This window comes from Rhinolophus hipposideros (genome assembly GCF_964194185.1).
Source record: "Rhinolophus hipposideros genome assembly, chromosome: 9".
Taxonomy (NCBI): Eukaryota; Metazoa; Chordata; class Mammalia; order Chiroptera; family Rhinolophidae; genus Rhinolophus; species Rhinolophus hipposideros.
In genome coordinates, this window is record NC_138055.1 from 13131121 (window position 1) to 13155500 (window position 24380).

Here is a 24380-nt window from a genome sequence, read left to right on the forward strand (position 1 = left end):
GGATGAACACCTGGGTCGCTTCTACCTTCTGACTGCTGTGAACAATGTTGCTGTGAACATGGTGTACAAAAGCCCTGTACACTCTGGAATCCTTGATTTTGAGAAGATAATCTGCCAGTCTAGAGGAGATACCACCAAACTTGAACTTCAGAGAATAGGAATGGCAGCGGCCACGCTCATAATTCAGCGGCTTTCCCAAGTGACGACACATACCTTGGAGAGGCTGTAAATAACAGCACTTTGTGAGCATAAAATGGTCTTCCTTCTACCAGAAAGGTGACATCAGACATTTCTTTATTGTTGAGGAAATGAGGATCTAGAGTAGGAAAGGGAAAAACGAAAGCTTTAGCAGAGAGAAGAGTGAAGTTTAGATTCCTCTTTTGGAAAGTGCCACTAAGAGCTGATGGGATAAAATGCTCCCTGGTGACACAATGACCAAACAGGAGCTAGCTCAAAGGAACGCTCAAACCACTGAAATTGGTTTTCATAGGAAAGCTTCATAGCTTATTCGTGATTAGAAGTAGCCCTTCCCCATAGACTGAGGCACACAGAAGTTAGGGTGCCTGGCGGAAGCCAGTGACAGGTGGAGAAGCCAGGGTTTGAATGCAGACGTTCTGACGGGAGGGGCTGCTTTGTTCAGCACCAGCATCCTCTCATTTTAGCCATGTAGGCCTCGGGCTGCTAAGGTGCCCGTCTGTCCTCTGCCCTGCGCTTCTGCCAACACCCCCCACCTCTACCCCTACCAGGCTCCACCTCGCTCAGTCTCTAAGTCTGTCCCAACTGAGGCAAGAGGGCAAGGTGGCTGTGACCTCTGGTGGGGCTTCCTCTGAGGTCACCCACCCTGTTAGTTCACTGGAGCTGCGTGCCCCATAAAGGCCCCAGGGTGGACCTTTATGAGTCTCTAAATTGAAGATTATTCAAGTTCCTGAGGTTGGGGACCCCCCGCATTCCCAGCTCAGGTGAAAAAGAGCAAAATGCTCTTTGTCCAGAGCCTTTCATCCCTGCAGATGGCACCACCATCTACCAGTTGCCTAAGCCGGGGATACGAAGGCAACAGGATACTCTCCTGTCCTGGGCTCACTCAGATCCACAAGCACTGTCCTTTCTTCCTCCTAAGTGCTTCTCGAGTCCATCCCCTCTGCCACTGCCCTCCCTACAGCTACATTCTCTCCTGTCTGGGGAACTGCAGGAGCCTCTGCGGGTCCTGCCTCCACTCTCGGTTCCCCTCAATCAGAGTCACCCTTCCTAAAGACAGATCTGACCCCACCCCTCCTCTGCTGTAAACCTTGCAAGATCTCCCCAGTGTTCTGAGTCCGAACCCAACAAAGCTCCTGTGACTGGCAGCTGCTGCCTTCTCCGGCCTCTCCCATCACGGGCCCATCAAACTGCATGGGGGCTTGCGCCTCTGTCACCTCTGGACCTCTGCCCATGCGGCTCCTTATACTTAGAACACTCTGGTAACACCTTCCAAACCTGGCACACCCCTACATGGTCTTTGACCTTCAGCGCACCCTTGGAGCCATGCCTGATCTCTCCGCCCATCCCAGGCTGACCGAGTGTCCTCCAGCCGTGCTCTCGCAGCACCTGTCCTGTGCCTGCTGTCACCTCATGGCTGCAGTGTACCCACTCTATTTGTCTGCCTCTCCCTGCGCCCGGCACGTTCAGGAAGGCAGGACCTTGCCTGGCCTTTTCACATCCTTTCCTCTGTGTCTAGCACAGGAAGATGGTAGAGTATAGAGCACAGCTGTGGGGCTTGGAAGCCAGAAATCTCAGCTGTGTGACCTTGGGCAAGTTATTAAACCGCTCTGTGCCTCAGTTTCCCCTTCTGTAAGATGGGAATGGTAATACCCATTATACATCTACATTGTACAGTTGCAATGAGCATTAAATGAATTAATTTATGTAAAGCACTTAGCAAATTGGCTGACATACTGTCTGTAAATAAACATGACCATTATAGTAGATGCTCAATTAATTTTTTTTTTGCATGAATGAAAAAATGCCTGACCCTTGCTTCAGAGTGTTGTTCTCGGAGCCTGCTGAGGACCTCAGGCCCCTTCTTAACCTCGGGACCTTGCTATTATTGACTGGCCCTTCCTCAGGGGTTTAAGATCTGTCCTGAAATCAAACTCGAGCTGCTTTGTACGACTGGATTTAGGCTGTCCTAACCCATTGAAGGCAGGCCAATCCCCTGGACTCCTGGGGGCCATGACCCCCCCCCCAGCTGTTGGGCCCACCCTGTCTGACTGTACCTTGGACTCTGGCCTGGACCCATTTTTGCCCAAACCCTGCTGTAACTTGGACCCAGAACTGGCCTTCATGGATGATTCTTCTTACTCAGCCCTCAGAGGCGGGACGACCCCTCCATCCTGAGCTGCCCCAGATGGTGGTCCTGGTGGTCCTTCTCTCTTCTGTCAGCTCGTGTAACTACCTCACCTCTTCCCATGAAGAAGTTTTAATATAAATCATCAAAAAGGCACCAAAAGTCAAAATCACCTGTAATCCCCAAACTTCTAGAACTATCCAGGTAAAGGGAAGAGAGGCTACAAGGAAAGGCCTCAGAGTTGACTAAAACTCACTTCTCCACTTGCTTTAAAGACTGTTAACAATTTGGAGTGACTTTCTCCCTTGTCTCAGCAACCTGCCTCCCTCTGCTCACTGTCTCTCACTCCCACTGTTTACCTCCAACCAGCCCACACTCGTTTTCCAAATTGCTACTCCTCCTTCTTTTCGCTCTTTTTTTACATTCTCTCCCAGAATTCATTGGGATGGCAAGAGGATAATATACTACAAAAAAATCAGGCATGTGCTTACCAGTTTGCCAGAGTTCCTGCCACTCTCTAATGTTTCACAGTAAGCCCGTTTCACTCATTTACAGGACCTGCGTGGCTCTCTAAAGATGCCAGTTTGGGACCCTTGTCACTGATGATTCTTATCTTTCCTTTAAAGTAGGTCCCTAAAGAACCACTATTTGGCAAACTATAGTTATCCTAGCTTGAAATGCTATATTGAAGATGTAAAATACTCCATGCTTTATACTCCATTTGTTAATAATGACATATTCTGCCCTTTTTCTTTCATATTGTGAGCTTTGAGGCTCTCAGGCTTGCCTTCCTTCTCTTGTGCTAACCCTTGGAATTCCAAAGCTTGGCAAAACAAAACAAAACAGAAAACAAATACCCTTCCCTTAAAGTTGCTGATGAAAGAAATCTCAGTAAGTTCTGGAAGAAAAAAATGTTCCTTTTTCTCCTATAGTTACAGAAAAGCAGACTTTTATGCCGTGCCATTAAAACAGCCCTTGCAAATATTTGCTGTAACAAGGGTGTCTTGTAAGACACCTAGATGTCAGAGAATTGCTATGTTGTGAGAATATACCCTTCCGTCTCTAACATCTATTAATATGATTGGTCTTTATAATTTGTTGTGCTTATAACATTTTAATTAACACCTATTTTCTACAAGGTGGGAATACTTGTGGTTTTGGTACATCCTGGTTTGCCGACAGAATGGGTGGAAAGAGAAACAGACAACCTTTGACTCAGTTGCTAAGTTTTTCATTTAGCAAAAAAAGTTGTGTCATTTATATGAACCCGTTATTCATGACAGGCACAAAAACACTTTAAAACGGTTCCATGAATTCAGCCTTTTCACTCATTTAAACTAGCTCACCTGTTTCAAAAGTAATGATATTGCTAAAGAGTAGAATTTTCAGATGCTTCCATGGCTCAAACATTTCCCAGTCTTTACAAGAAAAGGAGCCAGGAAATTGGAAAGTTCCCCAACCTTCACTGTAAAAGGAATCCCTTATCCTGAATATTTTATAACTCCCCAGGCAGCAAGGAGACAGGCCCCTGCAACTGACAGCTCATGTTTCAGGTTTCAAGGCAGCCGAGTACTTTTTCACCCCCTGGACTGATCAGCGGGGTTTCAGCAGCCCCAAGATCCTCTGAATGAAATCAGTGCCTGATGGAAAGGTTTTCTCCTGGAAAATCCCAGAAGCTGGGACCGCAGAATGATGGAATCACAGCTTTGGGTGGACCTGGGTTCAGCCCCTGCCCCACCTGATCTGATACTGCAGGCTCTGCAGAGCCTCCCTTTCTTCAGCTGTGACAGGATGACTGTAGTGCCTGCCTTCTGGGGGGCGGGGGCGGGGCGCGGGGGATAGGGTCGGTCAGGTGCTTGGCTCAATACAAGTGTCCAAAAAAAATAGACAGTGGTTATCGCTGCCAGTTTCCTCAGCTCAGGTGAGTTCCCCCGGGTGTGCGTGTGGGGGGGTGCAGATGGGGGCTACTTGTTCCCTCACCCTCCTAGTTCCTTACAGAAGGACCCCATTTCAGCAACACTGCTGGCCAGTCACTGTCCTTTGCTCGGTCCTCCTCAGGCAGGAAGAGGGACGTCTTAGAAGGGAGAGGAGAGGGAAAAAGCTGCCATGCACAACTCAGCCTGCTTTTGGAATCCACCTGCCTGCAGCTGGGGAGACCTTCTTGCTGTCACTGCCTGTGACTGCGGGAGAAAATCCCTCAGTCAGAGGAAGGAGGTATCAGTGAGTCTCCTTGTCCCTCCTCCTGACGTATGTTGTCCAGTTTTATCACGTAACAAAGGTGATATCCTGATCTCCCCCCCCTTGACTCCTGTATCTATCTTGTTTGTCCCTGAATACCCGCCCCCACCCTTCTTTTATGGAGTTTGCTTCCTCTGCGCCCTCAAACCACAAAACAATAGCTCACTGAAGGGCAGGGCCGGAGAAACACTCACCCAAGCGCGAGGTCTGCTTCCGCTTGATCTCCGTGAGCTTGGGGATGGGGTAGGGCCCGTAGCAGTGCGTGAAGATGACACACAGCTGCTGGCTGATCACTTCGTTCTGCAGAAAAGAAAGAACAGCTCACCTTGCTGTGCACGACCTCATTCAAGCTGTTGCCAGGGATGTGTCCCTCCAGGCCAGAGGAGCCCACAAACTCACCTTCCAAGAGAAACTCAGCTTCCAAGAGAAATTGCCCTGGACATCACATATTCAGTTTGCCCTGGCAAGCCCTGGGTTGCTTGCTCTGTTTGTCTATTTCTAGTGAGTTCGTTGGTGAAAAATTAATTTGTAATTCAAATCCTTCCCTCTTGCCCTACTCATTTACTCTCCATTGGAAAGCAGGTTTTGGAACTCATGGAATGGAAAATAAGTTTCTTCCTCAAACATTTATCAATACTCCCAAATTCTGGAAGCAGCTAATTATCCTGGAGATACCAGCAGGAAACCCTTTTGATCTCGTGACTGTCTCCATCACCAAGGCACAAATGGTCCTGATTCAGCTTTCTTATGAATTTGATTCTGGTGCTGAGGGCTTTCTGCATCAGGAGTGCTCAGCTGAAGCACTTTCTCCAAAAAAGGGGGGAGGAAACAGTTGTGCCATGCAGAATCCCAGCTACCACTGATTATTGCTCAGGGACGAAGGATCCCTGTTTCTGATTGATCCCCGTTCTTCATGTTTTTGCCTTTTCCCTGTGGGGGCCCAATGCTGTTCCCCAAGTTCCCTCCAACTGCAGGTGTGCAAGACAGCCACGTTTCACAGCACTTGGATGCCTTTTATTGCGAGAAAGGGGGTTGAAACTTGGGGCTCAAAAGGGGGGCTCGATAGACATTTATAATGTATTCTAAAAAGTAGGTTACAACACAGTTTGTAGCACGTATTCTGGGAAATAAAACCGTATATACGTATTTGGATTGACAAGGATTTATAGAAAAAGGTCTGGAAGAATACAGTAACTACCTTTGGGTCGGATTATGTTTTCTTTGTATCTACATTTTCTACAACAAACAAATATTGCTTTTGTGATAAAAACAACAAATATTCTATTTGATTTTAAAGGATGGGTTTGGAACAACTAATGATGTCAGTGGTTCAAGCTGTTCATCAGTCTAATTCTTTGTGTTCCCAAAGCAGAAGGATATAGCTCAGCACATGAAAAGAAAATCCAATCCTTTGATTAACGTGGATGAGATCCCAAAAGGCACCATGTCACTTCAGACGGGATCCATAGAAGTGCCTAAGGGGACTAAATCATATTGGATGGAAAAAGGGACTCTGCTTTCAAAGAGGATGCCTTATAAACAGAGGGTGTTAAATACTCCTGTCACTTCATGCAAAGTAACTGCCTGTCTCCGGGCTTCACGCAGTGGTTCTCAGAGGGTGTTCCCCTTATCAGCAGCCAGCGTCACCTGGCGGCCTGTTAGACCCCATCCCGGACCTTCTGACTCAGAAATGCTGGGGGTGGGGCCCAGCAATCTGTATTTTTCACAAGTTTTCTGGTGATTCTGATGCTCCCTTAGGTTTGGGAAACCCCGGTTTCATGTACTGAAATTCTGTATTGGGTTTGACCTGGGCTGGGGGCTGTAAATTGGTTTCCTCTGCTCTAAGGCTTTGCCACTGAAACGTGCTCAATCGACCTGCAGCAGAAGTGTCACAGTGGAGACTGCAGAGATGCAGACTCTCACCTGAGGCCCACTGAGCCAGGAGCCACAGTAACACGTTCTGCACGGGATTCCCAGGCATGTTCGAGAAGCACTGTGTGGTAGGCAGAATTATGGGCCCTAGGAGACTGCCTGCCTTAATCCCTGGGACTGAGGAGCATGAGAAATCCCGCTTGTGAATATGTTACCTTGCAGGGAAAGGGGACTCTGTAGGAGTTAATTAAAGTTACTAATTAGCTGACCTTAAAGAGAGCAATTATCCTGGATTACCTGGGTGGGCCTTTATACTCAGAAGCAGAAAAGGAATCCAGAAGAGAGGAGGGATGTTTTACACCTGAAACTAATATAATATTGTATGTCAACTGTAATGGAAAAAAAGTTTAAAAGATGAGGGAGGAGAGGAAGTCAGAGGGATTAGAAGCCTGAGGACTTGGTGTGCTGTTGCTTGAAGATGGAGAGGGCCACATGGCGAGCTTCAGAGGGAAAGCAGACCGTGATAATAGGAAGAAAATGTGACCCCCTGCTGACAGCCAGCAAGGAAATGGGACCTCAGTCCTACAACCACAAAGAACTGCATTCTACCCACATCTGAATGAGCTTGCAAATGGATTCCTCCCTAGAGCCTCCAGAAAGAAGCCCAGCCTTGCTGACACCTTGATTTTGGCCCTGTGAGACCCTCACCAGAGAATGCAGTAGAGACACTATGCCTGGACTTTTGACCCATGAAAGCCATGAGATAACGAACGGGTGTCGTCTCCAGCCTCCGAGTTCTGGCAGTTTGTTACTGTAGCAATACAAAGAACACAAATACACCTCGTGTCGCATGAGCCTCAGGGACACTACATTTCGTCATCCCTGAGACCCCAGAGTGCCAGACACACTGTGGACGCTCAATAGGTACTTGCAGATCACAAGATAAGACAAGGCTGTGCTCTGCAAGATGCTCTGTGCAGATTGATGAGTAGCGCTGGTCTCACTCATCTGGACCAGGGTTTGTCTTGTGAGCCTTGCTGGTGAGTCAGGCCCATTTCATCCATTCAGGATGAAGGAATGAAAATCCATTTTCTGGACTTGGTGGCCTCTGAGAAGGACCTGAGCAGCCAGTGGACTCTTCTGTGGGGCTTAATTTTTTTGGGGGTGGTGGTGGTGGTTTTTTTTTTTTTTAAATTTTATTGGGGAAGGGGAACAGGACTTTATTGGGGAACAGTGTGTACTTCCAGGACTTTTCCAAGTCAAGTGGTTGTCCTTTCAGTCTTAGTTGTGGAGGGCGCAGCTCAGCTCCAGGTCCAGTTGCCGTTGCTAGTTGCAGGGGGCGGAGCCCACCATCCCTTGCGGGATTCGAGGAATTGAACTGGCAACCTTGTGGTTGAGAGCCCACTGGCCCATGTGGGAATAGAACCGGCAGCCTTCGGAGTTAGGAGCACGGAGCTCCAACCGCCTGAGCCACCGGGCCGGCCCCAGTGGTGGTTGTTTTAATTCAATTCAACATTACTTAAGCATCTAGAAGATGTCCTGCTCTGTGAAAGGAGCTGTATTCAAGTCAGTTAAAAGCAGGCAGGGCAAGACCCCTCCTCTCCAGGAATTCACAGGTCAACCTCACTTACTAATTTTAATATGTCACCTGAGAAAGTAAAGACAAGGTCTGGCTGTGTCAACTCCAAATGGACAATCCTCAAATACTCAAACATTATCTGGCAGGAGCATAACTGCCCACTCCTAAGCGAGGACTGCCCATAGAGTCTTGATTTCAAAGAGCGCTGTAGTCTGGAAACAGGGGGATGCGGTGGGGGGGTAGTGTTTGTGATGGAGAAACCTGATAAACACTACCTCAGTCAGGTGATCAATGGTGATAGTTCATATTGATAGAATGTACCTTTGATAAGATGTGATGAGAATGGCACTCTACCTCTGTGATCTTCCCCAAAACCCATAGCCCCAGTTTAATCATGAGAAAAGCATCACTTATTCCACTAGAGGGCATTCTACAAAATATCTGACTAGTACTCCACAAAATGTCAAGGTCATCAAAAACAAGGAAAGTCGGAGAAACTGTCTCAGCCAAGAGGAACTGGGTCCTCAGGACTCGACACTGTGTGGCCACAGAGAACTAAACGAGAATGAAGCAAAATCCTTAATCCCAGTTACCAGGAGACTCTCTAAGATGGAGTCCTGTGGATTTCAGGGCTGACATCTTCCCTCTCATTCTCTGCCCCTCACTCCTCTCCTAAAAAGATACCAAACACTTCCTTTTCTTTGCAAAGGAGTGCTAGGACTGTCCCAAAAGTCCTTTACAGGTGGTTTAGGCAGGGGTTCTACACAGGTAAAAACATGGACCAGATGGAGGGGGGCCCAGTCTTGGCTCCTCGCTTACTAGCTCTGAGACCTTAGGAAAGTTACCCAGCTTCTCTGAGCCTTGGTGTTCTCTTCCAAAGTGGATTTAAAACACCTGCTTGGTGAGGTTGCTACGAGGGTTCAAAAAGATAATGCATCACAATATACCATTAGGGTGAACAAAAGGCAAGTGTCAATATTTGACCATTTTTGAACCCCTGGAATTATAGAAACAGCAATTTTCCATAATTAAAATTAATCTCTATTTTTCTAGATTCTAAATTACTAGCAGCTTTTAGGAAGAGAAAAAAACCTCAATGCAATAAAAATACACATCCATCGTTAAGATCCATTTCAAATTGAGAAATGCAAAAAGGTGAAAAAAACTATATCTCAGAATCAAGAGAATGTGAATTACTGTTACTTTCCAGGGTCATTGACAGTGAATTCTTTGCCTCAATCCATCATCAACAGCGATTCGTCCTTACAGATGGGCTGAATATGCTGGGCTGACTTGTGAGCAGTGAGCCCCTCTCTGCTGGAGCACCCCTGGAAAAGGTAGAGGTGGGAAGGTTGTACGGCCCCAGATGGATTCCCTGAGGTCAGCACATAGTCCCGAATCTGTCACACACCCAAGTGAAGTGGTGTGCAAGATGAACATACAATGAACTTGAAGTGCTTTTCAATCATCACCCATTTATTTTGATATATACCTTCTATTCATGGAAAGTGATGAGAGTTTTCTATTTATGGTAGTCATATAATGTTTCTTTTCTAAATACATTTAAGGGAAGGTAAGATGATTTAAAGAAAAATATTAAGTAATTAATAACCAGTAAAAATATCCTTTAGGAATAAAAGGGAAATCAGACATTTCAGAGGAAGGAAAATTAAGAGAATTTGTCATCAGGATACCTACCCTAAAAGAACAGCAGAAGGAAGTTCTTGAAACAGAAAGGTAAGAATAAAAGAGGGAATTTTGGAACATCAGGAAGGAAGAAAGAATATGGTAAGCAAAAATATGGGCAAATATAATAGGCTTTCTTTTTCCTCTTGAGTTTACTAATTAGGTTTGATGGTTGATGCAAAAATTATAACAGTCTGATGTGGATCTAAATGTATGTAGATGAAATATTTAAGATGGTTATGTCATAAATGAGGGAGGGTAAAGGGACATGAGATAAGAGACGAGAGATAAGGTTTCTATATGTCACTTGAACTGGTAAAATGATGACACCAGTAGATTTCAATGTTATGTATGTATAATGTAATACATCAAGCAACCACTAAAAAAAGTTACACAATGAGATATACTCAAAAGCACTATAGATGAATAAAAATTGAATTACAAAAAATGTTCAAGTGCTCCACAGAAAGGCAGGAAAAAGAAAAGACAGACCACACAGAAAACAAAGAATAAGATGGCAGACTTAAGCCCCAAAGTATCAATAACTGAATAAAATATAAATGGTCTAAATATTCCAATTAAAAGACAGAAATTGGCAGAATGGATGAGAAGCCCAATTACACGCTATTTATTGAAAATCACCTCAAATATAATGACATAGGCAAGTTGAAAGTAAAAGGATAGAAAAATATCAAACATTAATCAAAGGAAAGCAGGAATGGCTATATTAATATCAGAATAAGGAGACTTCAAAGAAAATTAGCAGAAGCAGAGAGGGGCATTACATAATGAAAACAGGGTTAATACACCAAGAAGACACTGCAGTCCTAAATTTGTATGCACCAAACAATAGTGCAGCAAAGTACATGAATCAAAAACTGATAGAACTGAAAGGGGAAACAGACAAATCCACAATGATAACTGCAGACTTTAACACTCCCTCTCTCAACTAGAATAACTAGATGGAAAATGTATATGATATAGAAGAACATCATAACCAACAAGATGTTATCGACACGTATAGAACACTCCACTCAACGATCACAGAAAGCACATCTTTTCAAGTGCCTGTGGAACCCATACCAAGATAGACCATGTCCTGGGCCTTACAATAAATCTCAAAATTTTTAAAGGATTGAAATAATATAGAATATGTTCTCCAACCACAGTGGAATCAAAGTAGAAATCAGAAACAGAAAGATAACAGAAAATCTCCAAATACTTGGCAACAAAATAACACACTTTTAAATAAGCCATGAGTCAAAAAAAAAAAAGTTTCAAGGGAAATAAAAATGCACTGAACAGAATGAAAATAAAACATGAAAAACTGGGACACAGCTACAGTAGAGCTGAGAAGTAAATGTATCAAATGCATACGTAAGAAAAAAGAAAGTTTCAAATCAATAGTCTAAACTTCTACCTCAAGAAACTAGAAAGAGAAAAGCAAAACAAACCCACAGGATCCGACCACAGGGCTATCACCCAGGCTTGGGGAATGCCTGACTTCACACTTTATCACCTCGTCCTTGGATGCCTGGTATATGTGATGTGTAATACCACACTTGTACAGTACAGCTGCCTGGGAGCAGGCCCTAGTCCACACGTCCTAGCAAAGGCCCCTCCCTTCTTCCTGGCCCCCAGCTGCGGCTGTCAGAGCTGTTGGCTGGCCTTTGGGAGTAGTGGCTAAGTGGGGCAGGACGGGGCGGTCGGGTGCTAGCACTGTTCTATTTCTTGGTTTGGGTGTTGACCACACAGGTAGGTTTGTTTACTTGTGAAAGTTCATTAGGCTCTATCGTAATGATCTGGGCGCTTTTCTGTATGTATGTCATACTTGAAAATAAAGTTTACTTTCAAAATCTATAGATTAGGTTTATTTAAAACAGGATGCCTCAGTAATTTTTGGAATTCCTACTATAGCCCGAAGGAAAACAAACAAACAAAAAAACAATTAGAACACCAGACCCTGGGAACAGAACTAGGAATGTTTTTCATGCAGGTGGTTTCTTAGGTAATTTCAGGTGAAAGCCTTCTTATCTATTTTCAAGTTGGGAGTGGGGGGTGAGGGGTGAGAGGCAGGGAGCATTTGGTTTTGAAAGCTTCCTGCAGGTTTTGCTCTCAATGGCACTGCTGAGGCTCATTATCCGAGGTCCCTCACACCTGCTCCCATTTTGGGCCTCGGTGGGACCTGATGTCAACTGACGTCAAGCACCAAGCCAGCCTGAAGGGGACCCTGAGATGCTGGGCTAAGGACGGGGCATTCATGAGAAGACTGAATGGGACTCGCTCTGGACCCCAGGCCAGGTGCTCCAGGCTCAAAAAGCAGCTGGCCGGGTTGCTGCTGCCTTACTGTGGGACCATCCCCGCTGCCCCTTCACTGTCACTGTCACAGGCAGCCCATCAGCCAGCCTGGCAGCGGAACCCACGCTGCCTTTTTGGCTCAGAGGCCTATTTACCCCGCGACTTCACAGGCTCCACTGTCTTAGAGGGACCCCAGAGTTCCACAAAGCCTGTTCTGAGGCAAAGGGGTAAGAGGCTGGTGCTCGGGCTAGGTCGCTTGGGTTCAGTCCCAGCTCTGCCACTTACCAGCTGTGTGACCTTGGGCAAGGTAGTCACCCCCTCTGTGCCTCGGTCTCCCCATTTGTTAAATGGGGATAAGAACAGTACTTGCTTGAAAAGTTGCTGGTGAGGATTAAATGAGTTAATCCTTATAATGTGCTTAGGCGTATGGGAAATAGGAACTACATATTTTAGCTTAAGAAAGTTCTCATTTATGTCCTGAGACAGCTCATGACAAAAGGGTTCCAAGGTCAAGTGAGTTTGGGAAACACCTGATTGCCTTTGTGAATCAGGCTGTTCAAGGCTCTGCAGTAGAGAAATTGGGGTAATGTTATCCTGATTAGAGGGGGCTGACATTCGGCTGGTTACACGTTGGTATTCATAGGCTCCTGGTCCTTGGGGATGGTTTCTGCAGAACGCCCCTTGGGAAATACTGGAGGTACCACATCCCCTGCTGAGGCCATCATTACCATAGAGATTATAAAGCACACACTAAGTGGCAGGGACAATTTGAAGGGCATTGACTTATTTTATCTTCACAACCAGCCTAAGAGGTTAGTTAAATGGAGGCAGAGGAAATTAAATAACCTGACTGGGGTCACAAGGCCAGTGACTGGCAGAGCCTGGTTTGAACTCCTGTAGTTGGGTTCTAGAGCTCAGGCTCTGAACCACTGTGCTTTCCTGTCCTCTGTGGCCCCTAGGAAACCTTGGGGTATGTCATGGCTGGGGCACAAACTCCTCATAGACTCTGAAGTGGACGGGTCCCCCTGGTGCTTCTACAGCCACAGTGGTGGGGCCTTTGTCACCCTGATCTGGGCTCTCCACCCCGAAGGCTGGCCGGAGAAGGGTATGCCACAGCTGTCCATTCTCAGAGTTCCCCACCCACCCACACACCCAATGCCACATGGCCCACTGGCGAGGACTGGATGTCCATATGGTATCACCACATAAGTGACCCCAAAGAGATTTTTAAGAGCTGATGGCATGATAGCCCAAGGGCTGGATTGGGGTTTTGAAAGCATGGTTGCATTTCCCTGTTGCTGTGAATGCAGGTGCCAGGAGGAGTTAGGGGGCCCATGAGAAAGGGGTGACCCTCAAGGGGTCAGCGCTGGGCTTACCCAAACCTCTGTACCCGAAAAGCCTTCCCCAGGGCTTGGCTCCCAGGAACCTCGGCAGCGCCCATACCCTGTCCATCTAGGGTGCTGCACCCATTTCCCTCTGCCCGCTGGCCTCCTATCTGTCTGCCCGCTGGCCTCCTATCTGTCTGTCAGACCTGCTCTAGTCTCGGCACCTCAGTGGCACCTTCTCTGATCGTCTCACACTTCTCAGAGTCTGTGCCACCCAATTTTACATTGTTTCATAAACCATTTCAGATGCCCTTGGGGCACATGTGTTGGTATTATCTTCCCAGTTTTCGTGCAAGTTCCCTGGGTTAGAAGTTATCATTCTACTTTTGTGCCCAAGTGCCTTGGAACATAACAGGTGCTCAACAAAACAGCTGCCCCACCCACAAATGACCACACAAGTAGCTTTATCCAGCTGCGGTACACCCCCCCCCCCAGTGGCCATTACCACAGGGATCCTACCCGAAGGGCAGGATCAGGCTAAGGGAACACTGAGATCGGGAACCTCCAGCCTACTTCTCTGCCGATGACCACAATAGCATTAAACCCCTCGTACCTTGCTGGCCTTCAAGATCTCAAACATCAGGGGCAGGCCTTGGGTAACAAGCTCCTCTGTGTATTCTTCCTCCTGAATGGTCTTAAACTCCTTTAACAGGCACTGGATGAGAGGCCTGCGGTGCTGCTGGAAGGCGATCCGCAAAGACTCCAGCCATGTGTGCAGGGTCCACGGGACACCTGGGAGGTGAGGAGGGGAGGGGCAGGGCGGGGAGGAGAGGGCAAGGCAGAAAACAACCACAAGAGAAGGCATGTTTTTATAGAAAACTTGGCCTTTCCCCAGGACATGATCCAATTATGAGACTAAGAGAAAGACTTGTGATGAATAGAACCAGTGTTGGTTTTTCCCCCCGAGACTTGCAGAAGTTGAAATTAAAGGTCATAATTCAATTCCCTTAACTATGCGTGTCCATTTCTGCATGCTACTCATATTATCAGGGGCTGCATTTTCCAACATATAATTATGGTGCAGAATATTCGACTTATTATGCACACAACTTATGCCTATTACATAGTTCTGAGTGCTGACTTCATTCGTTTCTATTCCCTCTGCATTCTGGGGAGGGAGAAGCTCAGGGAGGGGCAGAGTCTTGCCTAGGATTGGATGGCACATCCATGCCCAGATGAGAGCAGAGAGCTGGTGAAACCCACCGGTGGGCTCCACCATCTACTGCTCTGGCTAAGACAGGTATCTGAATAAGGAGATGGGGAGGTTATAGCAGCTGCTCCCCTGTGCAAAACCACATTTCCATCTGCAGGCACTTTACCAGGTCTTCCTCCTTCAACAGAAACCTCTCCAGCAGCTGACTGCTGTGATGTGCTTCTCTCCTCCGTGGTGAGGCAGACGAGAGAACTTGCGTGTCTCACTATTGTGTATAACAAGCTGACCATTAGTTCTCTAGCTGCATCATCAGGCTACTATGTTTCCCCGAAAATAAGACCTAGCCAGACCATCAGCTCTAATGCGTCTTTTGGAGCAAAAATGAACATAGACCGGGTCTTATATTATATTAGATTAGATAAGACCCAGTCTTATATTAACTTTGCTCCAAAAAACGCATTAGAGCTGATGGTCTGACTAGGTCTTATTTTCGGGGAAACACAGTAAGTAGGCTCTCAGGGCAGAGGTACACATATCTCACATACTAAACAGCCGCTCTACGAGAGAGGCCCATTTCCAGAACAGCGACAGGGGGCCCCTTCTCAGGCCCTCAGTCTACCTTGACCTGTCACACGCTGTGTTTAAGGCCTAGGTTAGGTCCCACCGTTCCTGTGCAGGGTTGCTAATGACGCTAGACTGGTGATGGCTGGTCTAGCCTGGTCCCCAGATGCATGGAGCAGATGGCTCTAGGCTACCTCACTCAAAGAAGAGCCACCCCAAGCTTTTCCTGAGAGTGGCTCTGGCCGACTGAAGCTCAGAGGGTTGAGCCGTGGTCAGGAAGGGATGTCCTCATCCCCTCATCGTCGCTGCTGCCCCTCCAGCCGCAGCTTCATGCGTTTGGGTGCTCTGAGCAGTGACTCCCCAACCACTGGGAACCACCTGGGATGATTGTTAAATATAAAGATTTCCAGCCTTTATCCATCCAGACCCTCGACTGAAGAGCCTCTGGGTGTAGGGCCTGGCAATCTGTATTCAGACAAGCTCCCAGGTGATTAAAATTCCTAACTTCCCAGGGTCCAGAGTTTGGGAATCACGGAAAGATGACCTGAGGATGGGTCTTCGGGGCTGGCAGGACATCGCTGTTGATGGGGACAGTGTGTGTGTGTGCAGACTGGAAGCACAAGTACTGTAGTCAGTAAGTGAGAAGTTTCCTGAGCCCGCGTGGTGTGTGTGTGTGTGTGTGTGTGTGTGTGTGTGTGTGTGTGTGTGTGTGAAAGACCTAGAGCTGGGTGGGCAGTGGGGCCGTGCCCAGAGGTAAAGGCTGCTCAGAACTGACCTATGCTCCTGATATCAATTGTGACATCCACGTAGCCATGCTCAGCGCTGTGATACATGGCCTCTCTCAGGGCTCTCAGTTTGGCCTTGCTGTTGCGGCTGGCGCACAGGGGGGGCGGGGCTGTCTCCGCCAGGTCAGTCCCCTCAGCCAGAATCTCCTCCAGGGACAGGATATCACTCTTCTCCTTCTCTGGCTGAGCGAGCAGTTTGCGGAACACATTCCTGTCAATCATAAACCCAGAGAGGAAGACACTCAGAGATGGAAGGGCTTTGCCAGGACAGGGGAAGTGGGGACACCACTCACTTGGGACAAGGGAATGACGGGACCAACTCTGGGGTGGTGGTTTCGGAGGCCTGACCACGGGCACTGTGCTTCGGGGATGGAGGAGATGGTGGGGCACAACTGGCCGTGTTTCCTCAGGGACAACTGGAAGTTCAGTGTTTTCCTCAAATATCTAGGAGGCTCTAGAACTCCGCCCTTTTAACCATCAGCCTGCACCTCCCCGCCCCCAGTGAATTTGCTTTACTTGGGGTTATGTGTAATAAATCCTGATGGGGGTAAATCCTAAAGGAATGGTAGATAGGAAGTAACCAAACACGAAGGGTGTTATTAGTTTTAAATGGATTCTTCTCACTTCACTTCAGAGACGTAGTCTAACACTGGCCAAGAGTGAAGTCTCTGGGAGGTGAATGCTGGTTGGGAAATGACAAAACAAGCCACTCTAAGTGAATGTGTGCTGCATGAAGCTGGCTCTTCAGCAGAAAGCTAGAAGTTAAGACCAGTCTGGCCAGGCTGGGGCCTGGACTGCCTCTGGGCCCCACATCCAGAGATGCAGTGGGTCTGGGGTAGGCCTGGGAATCTGCATTTTTAACAAGCACCACTTTGGGACCTCGTGGCTTTGGCCCGTCCTAGCCTACCTGTGTCCGTGGGCTGCAGCCTGGCTGAAAGAGTTCATATCACCCTGGGGCGTGGTAGAAATTCCATTTCTGTACATGGTTCCTATCAGGGGGTCCGCACCACGCTCCAACAGCAAACTAACCAGCTCAAAATTGCCTGCAAGCCCAGAGAAGGGGGTTTCATAAGAGATATAATAGCAAAGATACAGTCACAGACACATCACAGTGTTGGAGACCCTCGGCCAGGGCGAGAATCAGCAACTCTTACCTACGGCGGCTGCGAGCTGGAGGGGCGTTTCCGAATAGTTCTCCTCGCCGTGCTCCACAGAGCCTTCCACCTTGGCCCCGGCATCCAGGAGGAGCTGCGGAGGAAGAGTGGCCATTGAGATGTTTAAAGGACATGCACTGTGAGGAGAGGTCAGAAAAACGTTGGCGGAAATCGGTGAAACGCTAATGTCCTGCTTTCCCTCTGGGTCAGTGATCACGTGCACAGGGTGAGGGGAATTGTACCTCGAGGAGGAACTGAGCCTCTCGTATCTTCTAGAGCCTGTGACTGCCCGAGGTGTGGTCCAGGGACCAGCATTATCAGCATTACCTGGGAGCTTGTTGGAAACACTGGCTCTCAGGCCCTACCCCAGACCCTCTGAATGAGCCTGCATGTTAACAAGCTCTCCAGGTGATTTACCCATACATCCACGTTTCTAGAAGCACCGAGCTAGAAGCCCACAGCCCCCAGCGTGCTGTAAGAGTCCCTTTTTGGGTCAGAGAGCATGACAGTGGGCTCTCAGAACCCCAGAATCAAGAGTTCTGAAGGACCTTGGGGATGCCCCCACCCAGGGCTAACCAGGGCAAGAATCCCTTCTAGAACACTCCGGCTAGCTCTGGGGACAGTTCAGCAGATGCTCAGCTTCTTGGCTACCAGGATCAATGAATAGAAAGAGGCAGAGTGAGCTTTTTGCTTCATAGGACTCCATTCTGTGTATCCCCTAAGATATCTGGGCTTCTTAAACACTGAGATTCTGTGCAGGCCAGATCCTCACTCACAGTTAAATGTGCTGTTACTGATGTGAAATGGGGGAAGCGGGGTGTCTGCTTTCTTTATTACCTATCCGGGGCTCCCTGAGGGCGCAGCCAGGAGGGGGCCGCCGCCATGACTTGTGTACCCACACCAGACAGGCGGTCTAACTTCTGTCTGGCTTTGCTTGGCTGCCCAGTGCTCCTACTCCTGATTTAAGGACAGGGCGACCACTGCCTGTTAAGGGATGGCATCTGAGTCTGCCGGGCCACCTCTGACCCCGCCTTTCTTAGAGTCCTCCACTAGGAGTGCACTGGGTATGACGTTCTGCAGGCAGCAGCCGGGTCTCAGTGTGACCCGTCGCACACGCAACCTCCTGACACGTGACTTTGGATCTGTCTTCAGGATTCCCATAGCCTAGGAAACAACAGAGGATTCCGGTGGAATTCCAGCACTGCCTCGTGGTCCCTGTCACACTGTGCCCTGCCCTGCCACTTCTCAGGGGTTTGGGCCACACAAAAGGACGTGAGTTCCTGCTGTCCCTAAAGCACAGCACTACCTATAGAGTCAGCTGTGGTCACAGACTCAGATGCTGATCTCTCTTTTTCGACGAAGCGTAGATCATGTTTAAGATCTAGAATGTATTAGATGGCTACTCACTGGACACCAATTCTACAACAGCCAGAAAAGGTGAAAGCAATACCCATTATGTGCCCAAGGACCTCGGATGAGGACATCTCTCCACGCTTGGGGAGCTGTTTCAGAAGACGCGGGCGAAGGCCCTCTGCTAGACCTCCTGGATCCGATTCTCAAGAACTGGGATCCAAGCGAGGGTCTTTTGGAATGGTTGCCTTGGTGACAAGAACACTTCTTTCCACTGTTGGAAACTACTAGACTCTGTGTAAATGCCGGGGTCACGCCTAATGGGAGGTTCTAAGGTCTCACACCAGCCAAGTTTTATGTTTACGTTACGACAAATAAAATGAACCGATCCACAAAAACCACAGCTCAGGCCCCACCCCCGAGCAACCGGGAACAATTTCATAGATTGGCCATTCTGTGTGTGAGGCTGCGTGTAGGTACGTGATAATTTCATATTGGTTAGAGCCAGGCATTACGTGTAATATTTTCATTCATATGCTACGAATGTGCTATATTTAACTGCAATTAACCAATATGAATCTCTTACCGCATATGCATGCTGGGACGGGTACAGATTTGCATAATGGAAGAGGTGAAATTAAAGGTCAGATGTGGATAGGGAAATACGTTAATACCTGAACTACAGGAATATGTCCATGCAACACAGCAAAAGTCAGAGCCGTCCAATGGCGGGTCTCGGGGTGGACGGATGGATATTTATGAGGAGTACTGACAACCTATAAACAAATTGAAGTTATTTTTAAAATGTGACCTTCACAATACTTAGACCAGCAAATCTGACCTGTCTGTGGCTAGGCATGTGGGCTAGAGACGTACAGAAGGGCATCCTGGAAGGTGCCTTGGGAAATGCTGGTGATGTGGGGTAGCTGAGAATAAAGATTCCTTTGCTTCTCATCTGAAAGGAAGTAAATGGATGACTTCTGAGCACCTACCTCTAAGGTGCCTTGGAGAAGCAGTCATGGCATCTACAATGAGCAAGCTCACCTGCCTGTCTCCTCTTTCTGCTTAAGTAAGGGTTGTGGTTCTGAGAACTATAGGATATCAGATAGTATGAGATGCCACTACCATTACAACCACACCATTAGGGGACATTCCTGGTGGCGGCAAATCCCAGGCAAGGGGAGGTCTGCCAGGGAAGACCACCACCCATCTGATGGAGAAATGTCACCATCAGGTCACAGCTCACTAGTGTCCTCATCTCATTCTTCTGCTGGTTTCCTGGTTGACAAGGACCTCACGCTACTGGAAACGGAGCATAACAACCTACCCTGGACACACCAGGAATGAGCAATCTGATATTGGCCTTTTGATATAGGGACCTCAGGACACCCCAGGCCAAGACACAGGTGGCAGGTCAACCTAAGGTTGCGGTCCTGCAGAGTTGGCACCCGCACATGGCTTTTCTCCCAAATATTCTTGGGACCATGTAACTGTGACGCCTGTTTCATTCAGAGCAGTTGAGTTCACTCATCACCCGCCAGGGAAAGACCATGAGCTGGGAGCCATGGGATGGGCTAGGGAGGACCAGAGAACCCCACCAGGACCCAAAGCAGAGGAGCCCTTGCAGGGATCTGCACCGTGCTTGGGGATTCGTAACAAGGGAAAAACATCCCCAATACTGGAAACGTGAAAGATCCAAAATGGTTCTGGATCCAAAACTATGTCTATTGCTTGCTTTCCTCAGACAAATATAAATCTCACTAAAAAAAGAAAAGAAAAAAGAAAAAAAAAATCCCAAACCCCAAAACCAAAAAACCCACAGTACTAAGACTTCAAGAGCATCTAATTTTGAACTAAAAATGTTTCCCAGAGTTGCTGAGTTAGGATTGCAGCACATCTAACTTCCCAGCCTCCAAGTATGCCAATGTCTGGCTGCTGGAGAGAGTGGGTCTTAAGACAGCATAGAACACGGCAAAAAAGTGTGACTTCACCTACTACAGTACAACCCTTGGCGGGGGAGGGAACAAATATTAACTGAGGCCCAAACTATGCCAGGTACTCTCTGTATTTATTTCTTCCAACAACTCTCTGAGATGGGTGTGATTATTCTCCCATTTCGCAGATGGGGACATCGAGGCTCAGAAGGTTAAACCACTTGCCCAAGCACAAAAGCAAGTTACTAAGATGCAGCAGCTTCAGAATTGGAATGCCAATGTCAAGTTCTAAAGCCTGTAGGGTTGTGCTTTCTACTATACCACACTGCCTCAAGAAAGCTTTGCAATCAGCTTTAAGACCTGTGGCTCCAACTCTGCTAACCAGGTGAGCCAATCAGGATTTGGTGGGGGAGAGGGAGCTACACCTCAGCTCAGGGAACAAGGCCCAGCTTTGCATTAGGCAAAGGGAAAGGGCTGATGGCTCAGGAGAGCTCTCTTTGCCCCAATCCCAGAAGGAATGGATCAGCAGTAAGAATCAGAGACTTGGTACAGCTGAGCCAAGGAAAAGCTGGAGCTCCTTGTAGGTTTGTTGATACTGTTTTCCAGAAAATAAGACCTAGTTGGACAATCAGCTCTAATGCATCGTTTGGAGCAAAAATTAATATAAGACCCAGTCTTTATTACATTACATTATATTTTATATTAATTATATTATATTATATTATATTATATTATATTATTAGGTTATAAGACCCGGTCTTATAGTAAAATAAGACTGAGTCTTACATTAATTTTTGCTCCAAAAGACAGATTAGAGCTGATGGTCCGGCGAGGTCTTACTTTGGGAGAAAAATGGTAGTTTTTAAGTGAAACATACATGCTGGCAGCTCCGTGGCATTTGGTTGGGCTGGGGCCTTGGGCTGGAAGAAATCTGTCAGCTGGTGTGACCTATCTGCTGGACTGAGTGCCCCTCAGTGGTGGCCCTCGGGAGAAAAAAGCCCCCCTCTCTTTGCTGGCCTGCTCCCGGGGACTGCCAGGCCCAGGGGCCCTGCAGCGCTCTGCACCCTCACCTCCACGTTCAGGTCAGCTCCGGCATCCAGCAGCATCTGAACCATCGCCTCGTCCCCACGGACGCAGGCGTACATCAGGGGGGTCATGCCCTGCGGTGAGTTAAAAACCAGAGAATGGAGAAGGTTTACAAGGTGGCTGTGTCACTTGATGTGAACAAATGGAAAATCTTGTGTGTAGAAGGCTAGGCTTGTACTCAAAACCTAGCATTAAAAAATAAACAGCCCTGTGATACATACGGTCACAATCCTCCATATTTTGAACACCAAAATGGCGGCCAGAAGGGAGCATAGATTGCCTTTTTTGTATTTATCTTTGCTAAAGTTGGAAAATTTTTGTTTGTCTGTCTTAGAGTTCAACAGACCTAAGAGTGTTTGCTAAAACAAGCGGCTGCTTTCAACTTACAGCACTGGGGAACTTTCTGGATTCTGTAACATCTAAGCTATCTAATTGACAAACACTGTTTCCTTGATATTTTCCCTTTTGCAGTAGAACAAGCGTCATCTTTACTCTCTATAAGCTGCTGGTCAGTGTCAAGGGAAATTGGATGCCTCTGAGCATATCCCCATCACTGACCCCTGGTTTGACGTTATCATTTATAAGCAAAAGGTAAGCAAATGAGGAATCGCTTTCAGAAATTCCATATTTTCCCATGGCTCCTGTTTATTAAAAAGTACCACAACCAACAGAAGGAAGGGATGGATTTTTCAATAAACTGTTGTGAAGGCGGCTATTGGGGAAAACATACAAGTTAGAGCTTTATCTCACACCATACACCAAAATCATTTCTAGTTTGATTAGTGATATGGAGAAAAAATTAAAACCATAAAAGACATCTAGGCATAAAATTAATAAAAGAAATAACAAAGGAAAATCATAACAGCATTGAGGACATAAAATTGAAAACAAAATTAAAACGTGAGCAATAAATTGAGACATCTTTGTCACATTATAATAAAGGGTTATTTTATATGCGTAAAATGTAAAGAGCTCTTCTAAGAAAGACAGTAAAGCTCCAATGAAAAACAGGCAAAAGATAAGTAAAAGATTAATAGGGAACTCATATAGTTGAAGGGTGTGTATAGGAAACAGTCTCTGAGAAAGTAATTTGAGATTAAAAACCCTAAGGAATGTTGATGAGTTTGAGCCACTATTTCCACTTTTAAGAATCTCCCTAATGAAATAATCACAGATTTGAACGAAGACTTGTGTTTAGTTAGCTCAGCATTATTGATATAAGTAATTAGAAACAACCTAAATATCCAACAACCCAGGCATGGTTAACTGAATAAATAATATGACCATTTTAATTAGCCATTAAAAGTGGTTAAACATATTTAATATTACAAATTCCCTTGATAAAAATGTTGAAAAAAACAAGATATAATAAACTCGTTTTTGTATAATAAACTTGTGTGTGTGTGTGTGTGTGTGTGTGTGTGTGTGTGTGTGTGTATGTTAGGGCTTCTTGGTGCTGCTCACGGAAATTATTAGCTGCTATCCCTTCCGTGGAACTCACTGCATGAGCTGTCCATGTGAGAAACCAGAGAAACCAGCTTCATCTCTCCCTTGTGACTTTCCCTCTGGGGCTTACATGGAAAACTTGTTTTCTCTGTCCATGACATCTTCACCCACAGAGGATTATCTCCCTGATCGGTAGACCCATCAGCCTTTCACTGTAAATCAGTGTCAGCCACTTGCGGGACACACAGCTGCTACTCTCTGAGGTGTCTCTGAAGGTCCCCCAGAATGACTTCTGTGTATCTTAAACACACCCTGAAAGTTTGGTGAAAATCTGCCTGGACTTGTTCTGTGACGCAGTGACAGGCAGGCAGAGAACTAATTTTAACCATGCTGGAAAAAGAACTTAAAAGGACACATACTAAATATAAATGATGGTGACCTGGGTGATGGCATTATTTACGTTCCAGAATAGGCCTATTTTTCTCTATTTTCCATTTCAGTTGCAATGATTATGTGCAACGTCTATAAAGATGAACAAGGGTATTTTTCATATTTTTTTTTTTAAAAAGAAAGAAAGAAAATCACCCTAGTCACCAGTAGGGGGAGCGTCTGTCCAGTGCCTACTGTTTCTATCTCGCCATGGGGCTGAGCTCATGGTGAAAGTGGGGATGCCCCAGAATTTCCTGTACCTGTTCGCTCATGGTGTTGATCCCATCAGGCCCCAGGAGAGACACTGCTTGCTTCACCAGGTCTGTTCGCCCACAGTTCAGCATCCGGAAACCCAGGTCCTGCTTAAACTTGGCTTCGATGGCCACTGCGTCCAATTTCCGAGAAGCGAAAAAGCAGTCGTCAGCCCTAAGAAGGGAGAGATGGTCAGTTGCATGAGCTTCCCCAGGGGCTGGTCCTGGAGGGCCACAAGAGTTAGAAAGCACCTGGAGACTATGCATTTGTTTTTCATGTTAATGGCCTCTTCTTGGACTCCCGTTCAAATATGGATGTCTTGATCCTTTGTCCTTTATAACTGCTGCGGATCTGGCCAGTCCATCCTCTGTGTTCCCAGCATACTGAGCTAAGTATAATAATGGCTATTATTTACTGGATGTTCACTAGGGGCTTGGCCCTCTGCTAAACTCTTAACACGAATGAATTTGTTTAATCCCCACACAACCCCAAGAAGTAAGTACTATCACTACCCCTTTTAACTCTGGGGAAACAGATAAGGGACTTGCTCAAGGCCACACAGCCAGCAAGCAGTGGAGCTGGGATGTGAACCAAGGCAGTCTGTGGAGAGCTGGACTGGATATCCACTGTGTCCCCCTGTCCCCATCACAGCACATGCTATTTGCTTTTTTCCTTGCCTGACTTCCTCTCCAGACTGGGGACTTCTGAGAGCAGGGACCTTGTCTAAAGTGTCTCTGCATCCTAGTGCCAGCCAGCACACAGCACACGGAGGTGTTAGCTGAATGAACACAGAATGGGTGCGTTCTCCACATTCACAGCAGAAGCAGGGCAGAACCGGCAAGAGGGAAT

General features: G+C 46.9%; 1 protein-coding gene across 3 annotated transcripts in view; it reads right to left on the reverse strand.

Annotated features, from left to right (window-relative positions):
- Positions 1–24380, reverse strand: part of ABTB3 (ankyrin repeat and BTB domain containing 3) — a 275923-nt gene that overhangs the window by 16048 nt on the left and 235495 nt on the right. Inside the window, exons 5-13 of one of the 3 annotated variants that reach the window (XM_081060704.1) lie at positions 23540–23705; positions 21389–21478; positions 19059–19160; positions 17035–17128; positions 16788–16923; positions 15871–16091; positions 13935–14113; positions 4756–4861; positions 214–316 (exon numbers count right to left, since the gene is read on the reverse strand). In XM_081060704.1, the coding sequence (XP_080916830.1) occupies positions 214–316; positions 4756–4861; positions 13935–14113; positions 15871–16091; positions 16788–16923; positions 17035–17128; positions 19059–19160; positions 21389–21478; positions 23540–23705 (1197 nt within the window). The remainder of the gene's footprint in view (positions 1–213; positions 317–4755; positions 4862–13934; positions 14114–15870; positions 16092–16787; positions 16924–17034; positions 17129–19058; positions 19161–21388; positions 21479–23539; positions 23706–24380) is intronic. The other 2 variants (XM_081060705.1, XM_081060706.1) reach the window with 2 other exon arrangements.